This window comes from Scardinius erythrophthalmus (genome assembly GCF_964197995.2).
Source record: "Scardinius erythrophthalmus genome assembly, contig: HAP1_SCAFFOLD_525, whole genome shotgun sequence".
In the NCBI taxonomy this organism is placed as follows: domain Eukaryota; kingdom Metazoa; phylum Chordata; class Actinopteri; order Cypriniformes; family Leuciscidae; genus Scardinius; species Scardinius erythrophthalmus.
The window spans coordinates 1-22,063 of record NW_028296093.1 but is presented as its reverse complement, the minus strand read 5'-3'; the positions used below and the strand labels follow the sequence as shown (position 1 = coordinate 22,063).

Below are 22,063 nucleotides of genomic sequence, written 5' to 3'. Positions count from 1 at the left end.
AGTAGCTGCAAACCACGTCATGCATGCATAATCATAAACTTATATAACACCCAGTCTGTATATTATTGCTTCCAGAAAAAAAAAAAAAATGTGTGAGGGTGTTATGGAAGTGCTTTGGTCTTTCTCAGGGGTGCTAAAGCAACTGCTAGCCCCTCCCTAGCGCCGGCCATGCCCAAGTCTTTAAGCTGTGTCTCTATACAGAAAGTGACTTTTAAAAAGAAATCTTTACCTTTAGAAATATTCACTGGAGTAAACGTGTGACAACTAAACCCAGTTTGTCTGTGTGAATACTGTACGTATTCACACACATTTGTACTAATTGTTCTGATTTTTGGAGATAATATACTGTTGTTGATTTGAATATTTTATATGATTTTTCCAGCTCCGTGAGTAAATATCCTTGTGGTTAAAACTTTAAAATCTTTATGTGATGATTAGATGTGTTTTTTTGTGTGTGTTTTTTTTTAAATATAAACCTATTATGAAGACCAACATATGCTGTTTTTCATAGATGGTGTCATTACTTCTAATAATCTTAACCCACAAGACTATTTTCGTCAACAGCTTGTACGGTTGATGGTGCTCAATTTGATTTAAAAGAGGAAGTTAAGGGCTTGTGTGTTTAAATGAACCATTTCTAAACCAGTCGCAATGAGTATGACTGAAGTTAATTGTTTTAGTTTTCTTAAGTTATATTTGTTTACTAGGTAATGTACTATACAAATTTCAACAGAAATAAACCATTACATTTAACAGAAATAAGCCACTGTACATTTGTTGTAGGTGTTGCTATGGTAATGTCGGTAACAATTTAGATTACAGCCCGGAAAGTACTGCGGAATTAAATCGATTTTACAGTGTAACTTTCGGTAATTATAGTGTACCTATAAAGTATTTACATGTAAGTATAAGGGAACAATATGTAAATTTGGGGAATAAAGGGGTAACAACCAGGAGAATTGAAATAATATTTATACAGTATAAATATTTTTCATTATCCTGGTTGTTACCCCTTTACTACGTCAGCAACACATGCCCTAATAATACTTTTGAATGCTTTTGCATAATTATTTGTTGAAGTTATGACTTGTAATCTCATAAGTTTCCCATGTACATTATGCTATTGCTACGGTGGTGCAAGGAGCCGTTGCTTACACACTTTGAGCACTGTAACTAATTTCAGAAGCGCCTTCAGTGATCTGATTCTGGAATCAAGCCTGATTATATTGTTGATCTTGCAGTGATGTCAGTCAGAATGGCTCCTCCTCTTCCTCTGATGCTTCTGCTCATGATTCTCGCATTTCACGGTGAGCTACGAGTTCATTTTAACTTTTGTCAATCATCCTTTTGAACCCCCTTTCACATTTTTTGTATGAATCAAAAATATAATATTAAGCAAATTTTAGTCTTTAGTTTAGTAAAAACTAAAGTTCAGCTAAATGTTTCATTGTTTCCCACAAACTAAAACGTACCAAGATAAAAAATAAATGTACAAGTTATGTACTGTACATCACTAAATATTATTTCAATTGTGTTGTAATGTAAACAGTTCATGTGTTCCAGGGAAAAAATAACAGTGTAAAGATTTGGAACAACATGAGGGTAATTGTAAAACAATTTTTTTTTGTGTGTGTGTGTGTGTAAACTATCCCTATAATCTGTGTTTCAGGGGTTTCTAGTGCTCATTGGGGTGTGAGTTACAGTCCTTCACACATCTGTGCACTAAAGGACTCAACAGTGATAATGAGATGCACTTATACATACCCTACTGGATATCAGATCAAGAAAGTGTTCTGGACCAAAACAGAGGTAACAGATCCTGTCGAGCCTCCAGATCTGTCTGAGGACCCTGAATACAGTCAGAGGCTTCAGTATCTGGGAGATAAACAGCAGAACTGCACAGTCAGACTGAGTCATGTGACACTGACGGATGAAGACATGTACTATTTCAGATTCATCACTGATAAACCTGGTGGAAAATGGATTGGTAAACCTGGAGTGACTTTTACTATCACAGGTGACTTTGATGAGGTTTATCTCTTCTGTGCATTATGTTGAATAATAATCAGTGTATGACAGCAGCACTAGATATAATGTGTGTGTTGTGTTCAGATCTTCAGGTGGAGTCTCCTAAGAGAGTGACAGAGGGAGATTCAGTCACTCTGAGATGTAAAAGCAGCTGCGCTCTGACTGACAGAGCAACATTCATCTGGTACAGAAACTCACAGCCATTAACTGAGAGAAGAGACAGAAACAATGAACTCCTGCTGCAGTCAGTCAGAAGAGAGGATTCAGGCAGATATAGCTGTGCTGTAGACGGACACACTCACATCTCTCCTGCTGTTGAGCTCAATGTCACGTGTGAGTACAGATTCATTTTCATAAAAAATTGTGTTTTATGTACTTCAGTCTTTTATTTAACAACGTATGTTCTTTGACGATTCACCCCTACTGGTCATAAGTTTTAAATGTAAGAACTGATTTTCCTGTTAAAACAAAAGCTGAGATAAAATTCACCCTACAATAAAGCAATAACGCAATTAAACGCACCCTGGACAGAAGATCACAAAGAAAGAGCACAGGGCATTGTCTTGTCCAAACTTTCTTCTTCCTTATGTCTGCATCCCCCTCTCCCTCCTCCCTTCCTCTCACCCTGAGTCAAGTCACCAAAAGTTCACTAAGAATGTCTATATATCACACAATTATGTATCTTATGAATCTACTGTTTTTCCTTTTCATGTTTGGTATCATTTTAAATGTCTCAGTGCGGTGAGTAAAATGGTCTTAATTTCATTGCAGTCATTGGTATTATGAAAAAGATTGAGAACTTAGGAGAATCCTGTTCTCCTCTTTGGGTGATGTCTGATAATGATCTGATAATTCTCCCCTCTCCCTGTAATGATAAACAGGACGGAAGCAATAGCAAGTGCAATGATGTTTATTAACAATGGTTCACTCAGGAAACTCAGAATAGCCAGATGCATAAATGCAGAACTCAGCGTAGGCAGGCAGTCACTCCGAGAGAGAGGGTCAGACCAGGAACACAGACAGCAGGACAGCGTGACGCAGGGACTGAGATGGACGATCCTGAGGTGACTGAAGAAGATGACGGTGAAGCAGAGGTGAGAACGGGAGTGAAGCAATCCGGTATCCGGTGAACAGGAAACACGAGGAAAACAGGAACAGGCACGAACATGGGAAACTTCAACAACGATCTGACAAACATGAGATGAAAGACAGGGCATTAAATAGGCTGGTGAGATGACATGCAGCTGCCGCTGATCACTGATAATCAGCGGTAACGCCCACATAATACAATCAGCGTAACGAGACAACTCACACACCCAAACACACAAGACTAGAATGAGACAGTGGATCTACCAACCGTGACACTCCCCCGAAACCAGGTGCTTTGGTGCCAGGTGCCCTGGGGTACATTAATTGACCCAAAACAACTCTAAAAAAATATTGATTCTGGTCTGGGTATTTAAGGGTAGGTGACAGAGCAGTCTTTGGGAACCTGTAACCAGGAAAACCCCCCATGCAGTGCTGTGTCAGTGTTTTCTCAAGTCTTACACTTGGAACACACTCACACACCCCTGTGTGTCTCTGTCAGGAATGCATTGCTTACTTTTAGAGTCGTCTTTGAGTAATTGATGTCATGTATTTATTATCTCTGAATTTGCTTTTAATCACTTGTGTAATTGGCATGATACATTTTTACCTGACAAATAAATGTTACATCTTGAAATCATTATTCATAGTAGATAATTGTGTAGTCTGATGTTCCCGCAAATCTCTGTCACGTGTAAGGAGAGAGGACCCAAAAGCAGAAGGCGATTTGACAATATTTAATAGTTGAAAAACAGTTGAGGCAAAATAACACAGGTGGCCGCTAGGCATGTAAATCCAACAGAAAGTCTTTCAGTCTTCAATTCAACAGAAGAAATACTCAGCCAAAGGAAACAGAAAGTCTCTCAGTAATAATGGAACAGAAATGCGCCGTCAGGGTCGGCAACGGGGAATCCCGGAGGGTGAGAGAAAGGCTGGGTCCGTAGAGAGAGCACGGGAACGCCAAACCGTTGATCACTCACGTTAGCTGGAGGTTGAACAAAGCAGAGGCGAGGTAATAATGTTGTCAGTAAAGAACACGCACCAGACAGGACTCGACAAGACAGAGGTTGGAATAGCAGGCAAACAGGTACGTAACATTCGGCAATAATCTGACAAAGAACAAAAGAAAGGAAAGCCTAGAAATAGAGAGTCTAATCAGAGAAGGTGGGAAACAGGTGAGGAGAGAGAGTGAAGAGATGAGGTGATGAGAAACAGCTGAGAGCGAGTGAGATAATGAATGTGAATGTGTGTGCGTAAAATGATGTAATAATGAGTGTGACCAGAAGAGGGAGGAAGAGTGTAAGAGAAGAAAACCAGGATCATGACAATCTCTAGCTGTGTCCCAATGTGAAGACTGCATCCTCCGAAGTCCGTATTTGAAGGTCGATTGCGTCACAGCGGCGCGACTAAACGTCACAGCGGCGCCACGAAGAACGTCCCAATTTAAAGGCGGCACACTTCGGAGGTCGCATTTGAAGGCCGATTGCGTCACCGCGGCGCGATGAAGGCTGTCCCAATTCAATTCAATTCCTCCGAAGTCCGTATTCGAAGGCCGGTTGCGTCATCGCTGCGCGACGAAGGCTAAAGCGACGCCAAATGCACCCTTCGTTTCCCCGTGAAAGGAAGGATACATAAATGGACGCTTAATGGACTATCTTACCCTATTCTACCCCATAAGTCATCGCGCACCGGTGGACGGCAAATTCACATTTAAATGTAAGTATTATGTTTTCATTTACTCAAATAGCTAGCGAAACCACAGTTAAAAGCCACAAGTTTTTCTTTCTTATAAACTTCATCTTAACTCCTTCGTCACCATTGCGTGGCTTCATTTGTCAGGTGGTCTGAGGCAAAACTTGTGCTAATGTTAGTTTAATAATTGTTTCAGGGAGCAAGGAGCAGACAGCCCAATTTATTAAATTGTAATTAAAAAATAAATAAACTAAATAAATTTAATTAAAATGTATTGTAATATTTGCACTAGTCTGTCTAACTTGTGTAAATAAGAAATATCACTCACCCTATAAAGCCCACAAACATAAGAAAAGCAGTAGATAAGGCAACGGGGTTTGACTTTTATGTGTTTTTGTAGTGCTGTCATGCAAGCTATGTCTACAAAGGTTTTAACCAAATTTGAGTATTCATAAATATGATTTCTGAATATGAATATGATTTAAAAAATACAAAGTAAGAAAGTTGAGGTCACATCTTTGCTGAAATGTATTGTGCTGTTGTTAACAAGCCATGGTTAATTTGCTCTGCCTTAGGATTGCACGTGTCCTGGGACAGGAGAGTGTGTGAGTGGGAAACCCACTGCTGAAACTTGACCCTGGTTTGTCCTCATGGATGAGGTGTTGGGACAGAGGCATTACACCAACCTCCTGTCCTCATTGCCTCAATCCCTGAGGATACACCAGGGCCGAGTTCAGCAGTGTGTGACCAAGAGGAGGAGGAGCCAGGGCCAACACCAGCATCAGCACCAGCATCAGCACCACGAAGAAAGCGAGACAGAGAGGACGAGTTTTTGGACTTGATTAGAGAAGACATGGGACTGCAGAGGCGAGGAGAGCACAGGAGTAGAGAGAATGGACAGGCTGTTTTCTCTTCTTGAAAGAATGATTGAGAAAAAAAAATATATATACAGTATATATTCTTGTTTAACTTTTTTTCACTTATATTTTTTAAAAGGAAAAAAAAATTCTGTACATTTATTTATTTTTATGCAACTTTAAATGTGTAAATAAAAGAGAATTCATTGTTATTTTTGTAATGACAGTCATAATTTCTACATGAAACAAATTCTTCTATACCTTTTCCCCCCAACTATTTACAAGATACGTTAAACATATCAAAATCAACATAAACATTTAAATTTACAGTACATAAAATAAGAAAAAATGATGTAGACTTTTATTCAGCTGAGTGGGAGACCCTGGTGTGCTGCTGGACCGGGATGGGCTCCACAACAGAGACCCTGGTAAGGCTTCTGCTGGTGGGACATCATCTGGGATGGTCTCCAGAGTGTTTGACTGCATATTTTCACTATCCACTAAGTTGTCTACCAACAGGTTTGCAGGGCTGACTCATGGAATAAATATTGAGATACTTTATTACACTAAAGTACTTTTAATAACCACTAATACCACATTGGGGAAAAACTACTAGTCATATATTTCAAACCTTAGATAAGCAAAATTATCTTGCATACTCTAATGTCCTTAAGGTATCAAGAGTAAAAGTAAAGGAATTCTGCATGAAAAAAACCATGTCAGGGTTTTTATGATGGTTCTGCTTTTATATTACTGCATATGTTGCATTTTACTTCTGAATATTTTCAAGGTTGATACATTTAAACTATATACTTTTGTGTAGTTTAATGTAAAACAATGCATCATATTGTAAAATAAAAATTTTGTAGTGTTGCTGTCCTGTGTGGGAAAATTACTTCGAGTATTAATGAAGTATGTAGTTCCTTACATATCACCACTGGTTATTTTGAAAATTAAAGTAACAAAATGTAGGCCTATTGTCACAATATTAACAAATTGTTGCTAACTACAGCTCTGTCCCATTTCAAAGGGCGCATCTGAAGCGCTCGGACGGGTCTAGCCTACGGAGGATTGTTCTTGTCGCCTAGCAACAGTGACTGACAGCTGCCGATGATGAGCGGGAGTAACATTCGCACTGGACTTTTTATATTCAACTGGGTTTTATATTCAAATAGGGTTGAAAACCTGTGTAAATATATTTACCATGGTTTATTTATGTGCATAATAAAAATAATACACTAGCCTACAAAATCACATCAAGGTAAGATATAAATGAACATTTGAATCGATCGGCTAAGCCGAAAGTACATGACCTGAAACATCCGTACCATGTCCTCCAGTAAAATATAAAACATAAAAGTGACAATAGCCAATTCTGGCTCCATAGCTGTTTACTCAATTATATCAAATTAATTATCAGGATGGCAGCATACTCTCGCACCGTTGCTTGGCGCCTGGAGCGGTAATCGGGAACACCTGGCTGCGCAATTAGGAAATCCTACGAAGGCTACATGGTGCGTTGTTCGGAGGACGCATAGGCTGCATCATTTGAAGTACGTGGCCTTCGAAGGATGCAGCCTTCACATTGAGACACAGCTATTGTCCAGGATAGATCAAACCGAAGGCACTTATGAATGGAGCATGGGGCACATCATTAAAGTATCACTGACTTAGCACGTTGCATCTTGCGACTTTTACAAAACATTACACCTTTTGGAAAGCATGGGCGACCGCTTAAGGGTAAAATAGTTTGCACTGCATCCTCTGACTATTTCAGAACTGGCTACGTTTGTGATCGTGAGCGCACATTCGCGTCGTGACGTCTCAAAGCGACACCGGGTCCTTAATGAATGAATAATTAAAAATATGGGATACCCAGAATAATCAAAGACCAAAATTAATTCATAATCAATCCATCCATCCATCCATCTTCTACCGCTTATCCGGGGCCGGGTCGCGGGGGCAGCAGTCTAAGCAGGGATGCCCAGACTTCCCTCTCCCTAGACACTTCCTCCAGCTCTTCCGGGGGGACACCGAGGCGTTCCCAGGCCAGCCGGGAGACATAGTCTCTCCAGCGTGTCCTAGGTCTTCCCCGGGGTCTCCTCCCGGTGGGACATGCCCGGAACACCTTCCCGGGAAGGCGTCCAGGAGGCATCCGGAAAAGATGCCCGAGCCACCTCAACTGACCCCTCTCGATGTGGAGGAGCAGCTCTACTCTGAGCTCCTCCCGAGTGACCGAGTTTCTCACCCTATCTCTAAGGGATCGCCCAGCCACCCTGCGGAGAAAGATCATTTCGGCCGCTTGTATCCGGGATCTTGTCCTTTCGGTCATGACCCACAGCTCATGACCATAGGTGAGAGTAGGAACGTAGATTGACTGGTAAATCGAGAGCTTCGCCTTGCGGCTCAGCTCCTTCTTTACCACGACAGACCGGTACAGGGACCGCATTACTGCAGAAGCTGCACCGATCCGCCTGTCAATCTCCCGTTCCATCCTTCCCTCACTCGTGAACAAGACCCCAAGATACTTGAACTCCTCCACTTGAGGCAGGAGCTCTCCACCAACCTGAAGCGAGCAAGCCACCCTTTTCCGACTGAGAACCATGGCCTCGGACTTGGAGGTGCTGATTTTCATCCCAGCCGCTTCACACTCGGCTGCAAACCGTCCCAGTGCATGCTGGAGGTCCTGGTCTGATGAGGCCAACACGACAACATCATCCGCAAAGAGCAGAGATGAAATCGTGTGGTCCCCAAACCCGACCCCCTCCGGCCCCTGGCTGCGCCTAGAAATTCTGTCCATAAAAATTATGAACAGAACCGGCGACAAAGGGCAGCCCTGCCGGAGTCCAACACGCACCGGGAACAAGTCTGACTTACTGCTGGCAATACGAACCAAGCTCCTGCTCCGGTCGTACAGGGACCGGATAGCCCTTAGCAAAGGGCCCCGGATCCCATACTCCCGGAGCACCCTCCACAGGCCGCCGCGTGGGACACAGTCGAATGCCTTCTCCAAATCCACAAAGCACATGTAGATTGGTTGGGCAAACTCCCATGAGCCCTCCAGCACCCTGTAGAGGGTATAGAGCTGGTCCAGTGTTCCACGACCGGGACGAAAACCACACTGTTCCTCCTGAATCCGAGGTTCTACTATCGGCCGGATTCTCCTCTCCAGTACCCTGGCATAGACTTTCCCAGGGAGGCTGAGAAGTGTGATCCCCCTATAGTTGGAGCACACCCTCCGATCCCCTTCTTGAAAAGAGGGACCACCACCCCGGTCTGCCAGTCCAAAGGTACTGTCCCCAACCGCCACGCGATGTTGCAGAGGCGTGTCAGCCAAGACAGCCCCACAACATCCAGAGACTTGAGGTACTCAGGGCGGATCTCATCCACCCCCGGTGCCTTGCCACCGAGGAGTTTCTTGACTACCTCGGTGACTTCAGCTTGGGTGATGGACGAGTCCGCCTCCGAGCCCTCAGCCTCTGCTTCCTCAATGGAAGACGTGACGGCGGGATTGAGGAGATCCTCGAAGTATTCCTTCCACCGTCCGGTGATGTCCCCAGTCGAGGTCAACAGCTGCCCACCTCCACTGTAAACAGCGTTGGTAGGGCACTGCTTCCCCCTCCTGAGGCGCCGGACGGTTTGCCAGAATCTCTTCGAGGCCGACCGATAGTCCTTCTCCATGGCCTCACCGAACTCCTCCCAGGCCCGAGTTTTTGCCTCCACAACCACCCGGGCTGCAGTCCGCTTGGCCCGTCGGTACCCATCAGCTGCCTCAGGAGTCCCACAAGCCAGCCAGGCCCGATAGGACTCCTTCTTCAGCTTGACGGCATCCCTTACTTCCGGTGTCCACCACCGGGTTCGGGGATTGCCGCCTCGACAGGCACCGGAGACCTTACGGCCACAGCTCCGAGTGGCCGCGTTGACAATGGAGGTGGAGAACATGGTCCACTCGGACTCAATATCTCCAGACTCCCTCGGGATCTGGTCGAAGCTCTGCCGGAGGTGGGAGTTGAAGATCTCTCTGACAGGAGATTCGACCAAACGTTCCCAACAGACCCTCACAGTACGTTTGGGTCTGCCGAGTCTGTCCAGCTTCCTCCCCCACCATCGGATCCAACTCACCACCAGGTGGTGATCAGTTGACAGCTCCGCCCCTCTCTTCGCCCGAGTGTCCAAGACATACGGCCGGAGGTCGGATGAAACGACCACAAAGTCGATCATCGACCTCCGGCCTAGGGTGTTCTGGTGCCATGTGCACTGATGGACACCCTTATGCTTGAACATGGTGTTCGTTATGGACAAGCTGTAACTAGCACAGAAGTCCAATAACAGAACACCACTCGGGTTCAGATCAGGGGGGCCGTTCCTCCCAATCACGCCCCTCCAGGTGTCACTGTCGTTGCCCACGTGGGCGTTGAAGTCCCCCAGTAAAACGATGGAGTCCCCAGTCGGAGCACTTTCCAGCACCCCTCCCAGAGACTCCAAGAAGGCCGGGTACTCTGCACTGCCGTTCGGCCCGTAAGCACAAACGACAGTGAGAGACCTATCCCCGACCCGAAGGCGTAGGGAAGCGACCCTCTCGTTCACCGGGGTGAACTCCAACACATGGCGGCTGAGCAGGGGGGCTATAAGCAAACCCACACCAGCCCGCCGCCTCTCACCATGGGCAACTCCAGAGTGGTGAAGAGTCCATCCTCTCTCGAGGAGTGTGGTTCCAGAGCCCAAGCCGTGCGTAGAGGTGATCCCAACTATCTCTAGTCGGAATCTCTGAACCTCACGCACAAGCTCAGGCTCCTTCCCCGCCAGAGAGGTGACATTCCATGTCCCTAGAGCTAGATTCCGCGTCCAGGGATCGGGTTGTCTAGGCTCCCGCCTTCGACTGCCGCCCGATCCACTTAGCACCGGCCCCTTACGGTCCCTCCTGCAGGTGGTGGGTCCACGGGAGGGTGGCCCCACGTCACTCCTGCGCCATACCGGGCGACGTCACGGTCCTCCTTTTTTTGGGCATCATAAGGGGTTTTGAACCGCTCTTAGTCTGACCCGTCGCCTAGGACCTGTTTGCCTTGGGAGACCCTACCAGGGGCATATAGCCCCAGACAACATAGCTCCTAGGTTCATTCGGGTACTCAAACCCCTCCACCACGGTAAGGTGGCAGTTCAAGGAGGGGGATATTCAAATCATATTTATGATTATTTTCTAATAAGAAACACAATCTAAATTTGATTATCATTTGAAATTGAAGTCAGATTAAGTGTAGTTAAGTAATATTAAAACTAAATTCCAATAAAATAAGTGAACTTCATTGGAGCGCTGGAAAGACATATGCATTATACCTTCGCCCAGACCATTGGACTCCATCTTTGGGCCAATGGGTAGTCTTTACATAAATAATTAAGATTTTTAAAAATGTTTTTGAAAGAAGTATCTTATGCTCACAAGGCTGCATTTATTTGATCAAAACAATAAATAACATAGTGACATTTTTAATATAGTAGCAATTTGAGCGCTGTTGAATGGATTCTTAAACACCTCTGATTGGCCATTGTGTTTAGGTGCTCTGATTGGCTACAATGATCAACGCTTCAAAAACATGTTGTCTTCACCGAGCGCTTACACAGATACACACGGGAATGTTTGAAAGCAGGTGTCTATCAGCACATCTGTCTACCAGGGGATCCGTCTATCAATGGATATATTAGGGATCCGCTGATAGATGCCTGCTTTTAAACGCTCTTGTGTGTATCTAAGCGCTGTGTAAGATGTCTATTTACAACATGTTTTTGAAGTGTTGATTATTGTAGCCAATCAGACATATGTTGAGCGTGTGAATGCAATGGCCAATCAGAGGTGTTTAGAATCCGTTCAACAGCGCTAAAAATGCTAGCGGGAAATGCTGGTTTCGTCACATTTTTTCAATTTCAGTAACGCCTTGGTTTCGAAGTCGATACTTTTGGCAACACTAGCGGCTCTGATGTCAGGACTAGTGAACTATGTTCACTCTTACATTCAACAACAAAACACCCCAATCGCTTACGAGACATTCCTAATGGAAAATAAATGTATTCAAGTGTGCTATTAGTATACTTCTTTTAAACTAAAAATAAGAAAGTATACTTTCAGTCTACTTTTTATATACTTCTCAGAAATATACTTAAAATTGCACTTAAGTATACTTGACATACTGACAGAAAGGTTTAAGTATATTTGGCCTACTTGCACCTATCTTTTGACCGAGATATACTTAAAAGTATAATTAAGTATTCTAAGTATACGTGGCTTGTAGTTGTGTTTTGAAAATATTGATGTAACAAGATTCGTTGTTATAGAAAGAAGGAGGCGGGAACCGGCGAACATTCAGCAACTTTAATATCAAAAATAAAACAAATACAAAACGAAAGTAAAAGATAGCAGCCCCTCACGGACGACTGCTGTCACCATAAAACAAAGCACAACACAAGTTCAGGCCTGTCTTCTCTCGATCTCCACTGTCGTTGCTCCTCCTTTTGTGCCTCCGCTCCTCCGTGAGAGATACGAGACCGGTGCGTCTCACAGGTGTCGCTCATCAGCAATCACGCCACCGGCCTGCTCGCCACATACCCCCATCGCCCCTCGCAGGCCAGGGGGTACACACAAGACTGTGCTCTACTCCCCGCTCCTCCCCCTCCTCTGGGGAGACCGGACACGGCGGCTGCGGTACCTGGGGGTATGGACAGACGAGGCAAGAGAAAAAGAGACGGAAGCATGAGGAGCGACAGAGACGAGATAGGGGAGAGACATTTTTTTATAAATCTTGGTCCGGTTCCCACAACGCGCTGCCATCTGGTCCTCCACCAGCTGGGTGATCTTCTCTGCGGTGCCTGGCGGTGGCGCTGGATAGTCCTCGGTGGATGGCTCAACACTCCTCTGCCGCCTGGTGGACGGCGACGACTCCTCCGGGTTCGGGCAGTCGGCAGGAGTCCCCCATTCCCTGCTCCTCCCCATCAAGGCGGACGACAGCAGGCTCCTGCTGGCAAATGGCGGCTACTCCTCCGCTCCCTCATGGACGGCAGCCGCCCCTCCAGCACCCAGGCGGCCGGCAGCGAGCTCGAACATCCCCCCGGCAACTCACTCCAGCGCACCGCCTCCAGCGTCCATGGCGACGGAAACTGCCCGCCATGTTCGATGGTACCGCGGATTCCCCACAGCGGCGAGGGCTCTTTGACAGCGCGTTCCGCCTTCTTCCCGGGTTTCGGCACCAGTGTAACAAGGTTTGTTGTTATGGGAAGAAGGAGGTGGGAACCAGCAAACATTCAACAACTTTAATATCAAAAATAAAACAAATACAAAACGAAAGTAAAAGACAGCAGCCCCTCACGGACGACTGCTGTCACCATAAAACAAAGCACAACACAAGTTCAGGCCGGTCTTCTCTCGATCTCCACTGTCGTCGCTCCTCCTTTTGTGCCTCCTCTCCTCCGTGAGAGATACGAGACCGGTGCGTCTCACAGGTGTCGCTCTTCAGCAATCACGCCACCGGCCTCGCGGCCTCGTCCTACTCGCCACAATTGATTTATAAAGAAAACAGATATGCTCCTTATTCTGAGTATCTACATTTTTAAGTAGGCTAGTCCACTGGAAGTAAATATCTTTACTTTTTCCCAGCCACTGACTGAAATTTCAGGCTATCTTCACTAGTCTTTTCACTATTATATGGTAGGGGGCGCTATTACGCATCTTCTGAAAGAGTACAGAATCTCTGTATCAAAACACAGAAGAAGACGACGCAGGGTATCACTTGAAACAAGTGATACCCTGCATCTCAATGTCCACGCTGTATATCCTTAACAGTATGTGATATTAAAATAAGTATGTCCCAAAGCATAGTATGTTGAAAAGAGTATGCCAGAAGTCCCTGTATGGTCTTCTATTTCTGATGGATTTTCGAAGTGTGGATCCGTGCTCACTATAACAGCTAATATTGCCCACAATCCATAGCGCTTTGGAGGAGGATCCAGTTCAGAACTAGAAACTTCTTTTTAACTTTTGTCAATCATCCTTTTGAACCCCCTTTCACATTTTTGTATGAATCAAAAATATTATATTAAGCAAATTTTAGTCTTTAGTTTAGTAAAAACTAAAGTTCAGCTAAATGTTTCATTGTTTCCCCCAAACTAAAACGTACCAAGATAAAAATAAATGTACAGATTATGTACTGTACATCACTAACTATTATTTCAATTGTGTTGCAATGTAAACAGTTCATGTGTTCCAGGGAAAAAATAACAGCGTAAAGATTTGGAACAACATGAGGGTAATTGTAAAACAATTGTTCCCCTTCAGGGACTACCGCTGCGTGTAATCGCAGTGGGAACGCCTCCAGCGTAGTGCGTCTGAAGCATGAATGAAATCAGTCAATGGCGAGACGGAATGTAGTAGGCGGGTGACGTCACCGACCAGGAAACTATAAAGCACCCCTGAAAACACAAGCGAAACAGCTTTCTGTTACTTCAGCAGCTCTCTGTGTGTGTTTGAATCAGCCCTGGTGGCCACGGAGAGGCATTTATGGTTGAACCAAACGTCCATGAAAGAGAAAGATAAATCTCTCCTTTTAAATGCCCCTGTGTCTCCTGCTGGCCTCTTCGGTGATGCGCTACATTCTGTCACTGAGAGGTTTCAGGAAGAAAAGAAGCAGGCAGCTACATTTCATAAATTTATCCCCCTCAAAATAAAAGTTTCTGGGACTGCTGAGCGAGGGCAGTCCCAGCCGTCGAGCAGCTCATCAAAGCAGAGAGCGCAGCAGAAACAGAGCGTCGCGTCTCGTGCCCCCCCGCAGAAAAACTGGAGGGACGAGACGGGGCGCTCTCAGATGCGACCTTCGCGGGGCAGGGCTGATCTGAGGACAGTCATTGTCGCCAAGAAGGCCGCGTCTAAAAGGTCCTGACGCTCTCAGCGTCAGGGCTCTGAGGGTGGTCCCCACCGAGAGAGACTTGTGTTCACCTCCTTTAAAGGTGCCCTGTCTCCCTCGGTGCCCTCAGGGGTCTGTTCTACTAACCCTGCCGAAACAGGGCGTAGAAGGGCCCGGCGAGTGTTTTCCCGAGGGACGCTCGCCCCCTCCAAGGAGGGCTCTGGAGTGCTCAGACCAGTTGTTCCCTGCCGGTGCGCCGTTACAGGGCGCTGTGTCTGTCACGCAGAATATTCAACCAGAGGCAAGCCTCGAGAGGCTGGTACCCTTAGTAGATTTTCTAGTGGAGTGGAAAAATCTTCCCAATGTGTCTCAGTGGGTCCTGCACACGATCGAAAGAGGTTACGCTATACAATTAAGGTCTCGTCTGCCTCGGTTCAGAGGGGTTCTTCCCACTGTGGTGGGCCCCGAGCAGGCTCTGGTTATGGAACAGGAGGTTATGACTCTTCTTCAAAAAGGAGCTATAGAACGGGTTCCTCCTCCCAGCAGGGAGTCAGGTTATTACAGCCGATACTTCATTGTTCCAAAGAAAGACGGGGGGTTGCGCCCGATTTTAGATCTGCGTCTTTTAAATCGCACTGTAGGAAAGCTCAAGTTCAAGATGCTCACTCTCAAACAGATCGTGTCACAAATCAGGTCCGAGGACTGGTTTGTCACGATAGATCTGAAGGACACCTACTTCCATGTGTCTATTCTTCCTCAACATCGGAACTTCCTGAGGTTCGCTTTCGGGGGCGAAGCGTACCAGTATCGGGTTCTTCCGTTCGGCCTAGCACTGTCACCCCGAATGTTCACGAAATGTATGGATGCGGCTCTAGCTCCTCTGCGCTTACAGGGGGTCCGCATTCTGAACTACATCGACGATTGGTTGATTTTAGCTCAATCACGGTCTCAGGCGGTTCGGCATCGAGATGTCGTTCTCGCTCACATCAAGAAATTGGGGTTGAGGCTCAATGCCAAGAAGAGTGTGCTTTCTCCAGTACAGAGATCCACTTTTCTCGGTGTGGTGTGGGATTCGACGACGATGCAGGCACAACTTTCCCCTGCTCGTATTGCTTCGATTCTCGCTGCAGTGAATCAGATCAAGCTAGGCCAGCTACTCACTGTGAAACAGTTCCAGAGACTGTTAGGTCCCATGGCAGCAGCGTCCAACGTTATTCCTTTCGGCCTACTGCACATGAGACCGCTTCAGTGGTGGCTCAGAACCAAGGGATTCTCCCCGAGGGGAAATCCACTCCGCACGATCAGGAGTTCGCGACGGTGTCTTCGCGCCCTGGTTATGTGGAAAGATCCTCGGTTCTTGTCCCAAGGTCCCGTGCTGGGAGCTCCTTGTCGTCGTGTAACGCTAACGACGGATGCCTCCCTCACGGGCTGGGGGGCGATCATGAGTGGTCGCCCAGCTCAGGGTCTGTGGCAGGACCATCATCTCTCGTGGCACATAAACTGTCTAGAGATGTTGGCGGTGTTTCGGGCGCTGAAACATTTCCTCCCAGACCTGAGGGGCCACCATGTGCTTGTCCGCATCGGTGGTCTCCTACATAAACCATCAGGGGGGTCTGCGGTCGCGCCCATTATTCAAGCTAGCTCGTCAGATCCTTCTATGGTCCCAGGGGAAACTTCTGTCTTTGAGAGCGATTTATCTCCCGGGGTATCTGAATCGGGGGGCAGATATCCTGTCGAGGCAGGGGCCGAGGCCCGGGGAATGGAGACTTCACCCCGATGTGGTGAAGCTCCTTTGGGAACATTTCGGTCGTGCCGAGGTAGACCTATTCGCTTCCCGAGAGACATCACACTGTCCTCTGTGGTTCTCTCTCAGCCATCCAGCCCCGCTGGGGTTGGACGCTATGGTACAGGCGTGGCCGAGGTCACGTCTGTATGCATTTCCCCCGATCGCTCTGCTCCCAGGAGTTCTGGAAAGGGTTCGCCGGGACGGAGTCAGCCTACTCCTGATAGCCCCGTTCTGGCTGGCCCGAGTATGGTTTTCTGACCTTGTGTCCCTCCTCGACGGCTCTCCCCTGGAGATTCCGATCAGGAGGGACCTACTCTCTCAGGCGAGTGGGTCGATCCTTCACCCCCGCCCAGAGCTATGGGGACTATGGGTTTGGCCTCTAAGGAGGCTCAGCTCATAGAATCCGGTCTCTCGACTGAGGTCGTTGAGACCATTCTCCAATCCAGAGCTCCCGCTACGAGGAAGTTATATGCCGCGAGGTGGAAACTTTTCACCTCTTGGTGTGGAGAGCGCCAACAGGACCCAGTTAACTGCCCGGTTGGTACAGTGCTGGAGTTCCTGCAGGACCGTCTCTCCACGGGGTTATCCCACTCCACACTGAAGGTGTACGTGGCGGCCCTGGCTGCTTACCACACTCCTTTGAGTGGAGTTTCTCTTGGGAGACACCCACTTATATCTCGCTTTCTTCGTGGCACCTTGAGGCTGAGGCCAGCAGTACGCACGAGGGTACCATCCTGGGACTTGGCCACTGTTTTAGAGGGTCTCTCCCTGGCTCCCTTCCAGCCCCTTGAAGAGGTTTCCGAGAAGTTCCTTACTCTCAAAACTATTTTTCTGCTCGCTATTTCGTCTCTCAAAAGGATCGGAGACATTCAAGCACTCTCGGTTGCTCCCTCGTGCCTGGAATTCTCACCTGGCATGGCTAAGGCTTTCCTCTATCCTAGGCCTGGTTATGTTCCAAAAGTACCAACTACTGTAGTTAGACCTGTCATACTGCAGGCTTTTTGTCCTCCTCCGTTTCTGACATCGGACCAGGAGAAACTTAATTTGCTCTGCCCAGTTCGGGCTCTAGATGCATATGTCCACAAAGCTGCCCTGTGGAGGAAGTCTGAACAGTTGTTCATTTGTTTTGGGTCGCCCAACAAGGGGTGCCCTGCATCTAAGCAAAGGATGAGCAAGTGGGTGGTCGAGGCCATCTCACTTGCTTATGAGTCGGTCGGTCAGCCTTCACCTTTGGCTGTACGGGCTCACTCCACCCGGAGTATGGCTGCTTCTAAAGCTCTCCTTTCAGGAGTTTCTCTTCAGGACGTGTGTGATGCGGCAGGCTGGTCCTCACCGCACACATTCGTCAGGTTTTAGTCTCGATATTAGCTCCACTCCTGAGGCGCAAGTTCTTTCGTCAGCCTGTGCGCCTTGATTCACACGACGGAGACTTGCTCGCATGGGGACGTGGGTATTGCGTTCCCACTGCGATTACACGCAGCGGTAGTCCCTGAAGGGGAACGTCCCGGGTTACGTATGTAACCCTAGTTCCCCGAAGGGACGGACGCTGCGTGTCCTGCCATGCTCCCGGCATCCCCTTGGATCGCTTGCTTCAGTAACATCATAAGCTGTTTCGCATGTGTTTTCAGGGGTGCTTTATAGTTTCCTGGTCGGTGACGTCACCCGCCTACTACGTTCCGTCTCGCCATTGACTGATTTCATTCATGCTTCAGACGCACTACGCTGGAGGTGTTCCCATGATTACACGCAGCGTCCGTCCCTTCGGGGAACTAGGGTTACATACGTAACCCGGGACGTTTTTTTGTGTGTGTATAAACTATCCCTATAATCTGTGTTGCAGGGGTTTCTGATGCTGATTGGGGTGTGAGTTACAGTCCTTCACACATCTGTGCACTAAAGGACTCAACAGTGATAATGAGATGCACTTATAAATACCCTACTGGACATCAGATCGAGAAAGCGTTCTGGACCAAAACACTGGTAACAGATCCTGTCGAGCCTCCAGATCTGTCTGAGGACCCTGAATACAGTCAGAGGCTTCAGTATCTGGGAGATAAACAGCAGAACTGCACCATCAGACTGAGTCATGTGACACTGAAGGATGAAGACGAGTACTATTTCAGTTTCATCACTGATAAACCTGATGGAAAATGGATTGGTGATCCAGGAGTGACTCTTACTGTCACAGGTGACTTTGATGAGGTTTATCTCTTCTTCTGTGCATTATGTTGAATAATAATCAGTGTATGACAGCAGCACTAGATATAATGTGTGTGTTGTGTTCAGATCTTCAGGTGGAGTTTCCTAAGAGAGTGACAGAGGGAGATTCAGTCACTCTGAGATGTAAAAGCAGCTGCGCTCTGACTGACAGAGCAACATTCATCTGGTACAGAAACTCACAGCCATTAACTGAGAGAAGAGACAGAAACAATGAACTCCTGCTGCAGTCAGTCAGAAGAGAGGATTCAGGCAGATATAGCTGTGCTGTAGACGGACACACTCACATCTCTCCTGCTGTTCAGCTCAATGTCATGTGTGAGTATGTGTTTTATGTACTTCAGTGTTTTATTTAGCAATGTATTTTCTTTGACGATTCACTCCTACTGGTCATAAGTTTTAAATGTAAGAACTGTTTTTCCTGCTAAAACAAAAGTTGAGATAAAATTCACCCTACAATAAAGCAATAAGGAAATAAAACGCACCCTGGACAGAAGATGTGGCTGTGGACTAACATAATATTGTACTTAAAAACGTGAAATAAAATGGGCATCAATGGACAGCGTTAACTAACGCTCTTATACCTAATGTACTGAGTGTTCAAGCTACAGAGAAAATGAAATAAAGTTTGAATTTGTCATGCTTTGTTCCGATCAGAGCACGTGAGCGGAGAGCGCATTTCTGAATATTCCGCTCCCTCGCTCATACCGCTCAGGGTCGCTCGCTCAACCCAGAATGGCCTGCTGGTACCAAAATATGTGGAGTAAGGGTTGCCTCCGACTAAAGTTTTTTTCTAGTCGACTAGTAGTTGTTCATTTAAGCCATCAGTGGACAAATCGCCCCTTTATATTAAATTATGTAAATAGGCTATATAGGATAATGAGCGTTTACGTAATATAGCCGCACTCAAGCGCACGACCGCACGCATAAAGCTTGCCATAAAGAACTGGCAAAACTAATGATTATGAATGTGTCAAAAATAGCAAGGAGACATTTAATTGTTTATTAATAAACTGGTGTTTTCTGTGTTGCTGCAAAGATGTAGTTGACGATGCGGACTCGCCATGAACGCCAGAGAGAAATGCACATTTCATATGGATTACATAATCAGAGAGTAGCCTATTTCTTTTCGTTTTGAATAGTTTAGTTTTCTATAATAGATAGCCTATATTTCCCAAATCAGTGATGCACAAGCTGAGTTTCGGCGCCCTCCAGTTCACGTGCAATGCAAGTGATTGTGCCGGCGCCTTATTACATTGTCTGCTATGTTTGCTTATTATTTATTAAATACAGGCAATTGGTTGATAAAACATTGATCAAAATTAAGATACAATTTATACAAAACGAAAATCTTTTAAAAAGAGTCTTTCCACAAAACTAAAGTCAATGAAGTGGTCAAAATCATGTCTTACCCACTCCATGTCTCCAGACATATTGCGCATCTCATGATGTATCATTATCTTTCTCATGCTGCATGCTCACTTTCATAATCAACATTGATTAAATTAAAAAAAAACATTAGCCTATAATATTTAAACATAAATATGAAACTAAATATGTTTTCTTTAATGGCTACAACACGTATACAGTACAGAGAAATTTCATGTCTTGTCGTCAGCCACAACATAATGACGTCACATATTTTCAGACCCAGCCCTCAGCCCTCCTCGCATGAAACAGCTTCCAGCGTGCCTGAGCACAGGGCATTGTCTTGTCCAAACTTTTCTTCTTCCTTATGTCTGCATTCCCCTCTCCCTCCTCCCTTCCTCTCACCCTGAGTCAAGTCACCAAAAGTTCACTAAGAATGTCTATATATCACATAATGATGTATCTTGTGAATCTATTGTTTTTCCTTTTCATGTTTGGTATCATTTTAAGTGTCTCAGTGCGATGGGTAAAATGGTCTTAATTTCATTGCAGTCATTGGTATTATGAGAAAGATTGAGAACTTAGGAGAATCCTGTTCTCCTCTTTGGGTGATGTCTCTTCAAGATATCTGATAATTCTCCCCTCTCCCCCGAAACCAGGCGTTACCCCCTGGGGTACATGAATTGACCCAAAACAACTCTAAAAAATATTGGTATAACCCTTTTGTTCTGGTCTGGGTATTTAAGGGGAAGTGGCAGAGCAGACTTTAGGAACCTGTAACCAGGAACAACCCCCATGCAGTGCTGTGTTAGTGTTTTCTCAAGTCTTACACTTGAAACACACTCACACACCCCTGTGTGTCTCTGTCAGGAATGCATTGCTTTTATTGAAACTAAATTCCAATAAATTAAGTGTACTTCACTGGAGCGCTGGAAAGACATACACGTATTATACCTTCGGCCAGACCATTGGACTCCATCTTTGGGCCAATGGGTGGTCTTTACATAAATAATTAAGATTTTTTTAAATGTTTTTGAAAGAAGTATCTTATGCTCACAAGGCTGCATTTATTTGATCAAAACAATAAATAACATAGTGACATTTTTAATATAGTAGCAATTTGAGCGCTGTTGAATGGATTCTTAAACACCTCTGATTGGCCATTGTGTTTAGGTGCTCTGATTGGCTACAATGATCAATGCTTCAAAAACATGTTGTCTTCACCGAGCGCTTACACAGATACATACGGGAATGTTTGAAAGCAGGTGTCTATCAGCACATCTGTCTATCAGGGGATCCGTCTATCAATGGATATATTAGGGATCCGCTGATAGATGCTTGCTTTTAAACGCTCCTGTGTGTATCTAAGCGCTGTGTAAGGCTATGTTCACACTTAGCGTCTTTTTTGACAAGAAAAAGTTGACAACGGCGTTTTTTTAGCAAAAAAAAAAAAACGCTGGCAGCGTTCGGTTACAAATAGCAGCCGAGCGCGTCTTTTGTTGCTATAACAACAGCTGCAACAGTAGCCTAGTGCTGTGTGATGCAAAAAATGTCGAGAAAGAGAAAGTTGGCTCTTGCGTTGGCTTTTGAAGTTACCGGGGAGGAGAATGTCGGTTCACAAAGACGTTTGTGGGTGCACGACATTATACGGGGAAGGAAACTGTATGGTGCTCCAATTTTTCTTGTTGTTTTTGTTGTTATGGAAACGACAGGTCTCGCTACTCGCTTGTCATTGGTCAGCTGTCAAAAAGGCGCTTGACGTAGGGCGTTCTTTTCAGAAAAGTTGAACTTTTTTCAACTTAAAAAGACGCTCTGAGCTGCAGAAAAAGACGCCGGCGGTGGCGTCTAAAAAAGCGCTCAGGACTTTTTTGAAAAACGGTTTACTCCATAGGGTTATAATGTAGAACAGACGCTGGCAGTTTGAAAAAAGACGCTAAGTGTGAACATAGCCTTAGATGTCTATTTAGAACATGTTTTTGAAGTGTTGATTATTGTAGCCAATCAGATACATATGTTGAGCGTGTGAATGTAATGGCCAATCAGAGGTGTTTAAGAATCCGTTCAACAACGCTAAAAATGCTAGAGGGAAATGCTGGTTTCGTCACATTTTTTCAATTTCAGTAATGCCTTTGTTTCGAAGTCGA

General features: G+C 45.8%; 1 protein-coding gene across 1 annotated transcript; it reads left to right on the top strand.

Annotated features, from left to right (window-relative positions):
• The first annotated feature begins 1,182 nt into the window (after positions 1-1,182).
• Positions 1,183-19,050, top strand: LOC308686615 (contactin-5-like). Its single transcript, XM_081395055.1, has 5 exons — positions 1,183-1,307; positions 1,670-2,017; positions 2,113-2,361; positions 18,175-18,522; positions 18,621-19,050. The coding sequence occupies exons 1-5, from the start codon at positions 1,244-1,246 to the stop codon at positions 18,905-18,907; spliced, it is 1,296 nt and encodes a 431-aa protein (XP_081251181.1). The 5' UTR covers positions 1,183-1,243; the 3' UTR covers positions 18,908-19,050.
• The last annotated feature ends 3,013 nt before the right edge of the window (positions 19,051-22,063 follow it).

What these genes read in the sequence shown, in the direction of transcription:
- LOC308686615 (XM_081395055.1), top strand. Translation starts at nt 1,244, where the DNA reads ATGTCAGTCAGAATGGCTCCTCCTCTTCCTCTGATGCTTCTGCTCATG. An exon ending in CATGATTCTCGCATTTCACG is followed by an intron (nt 1,308 to 1,669) that starts GTGAGCTACGAG and finishes TCTGTGTTTCAG; the next exon opens with GGGTTTCTAGTGCTCATTGG. An exon ending in TGTTGAGCTCAATGTCACGT is followed by an intron (nt 2,362 to 18,174) that starts GTGAGTACAGAT and finishes TCTGTGTTGCAG; the next exon opens with GGGTTTCTGATGCTGATTGG.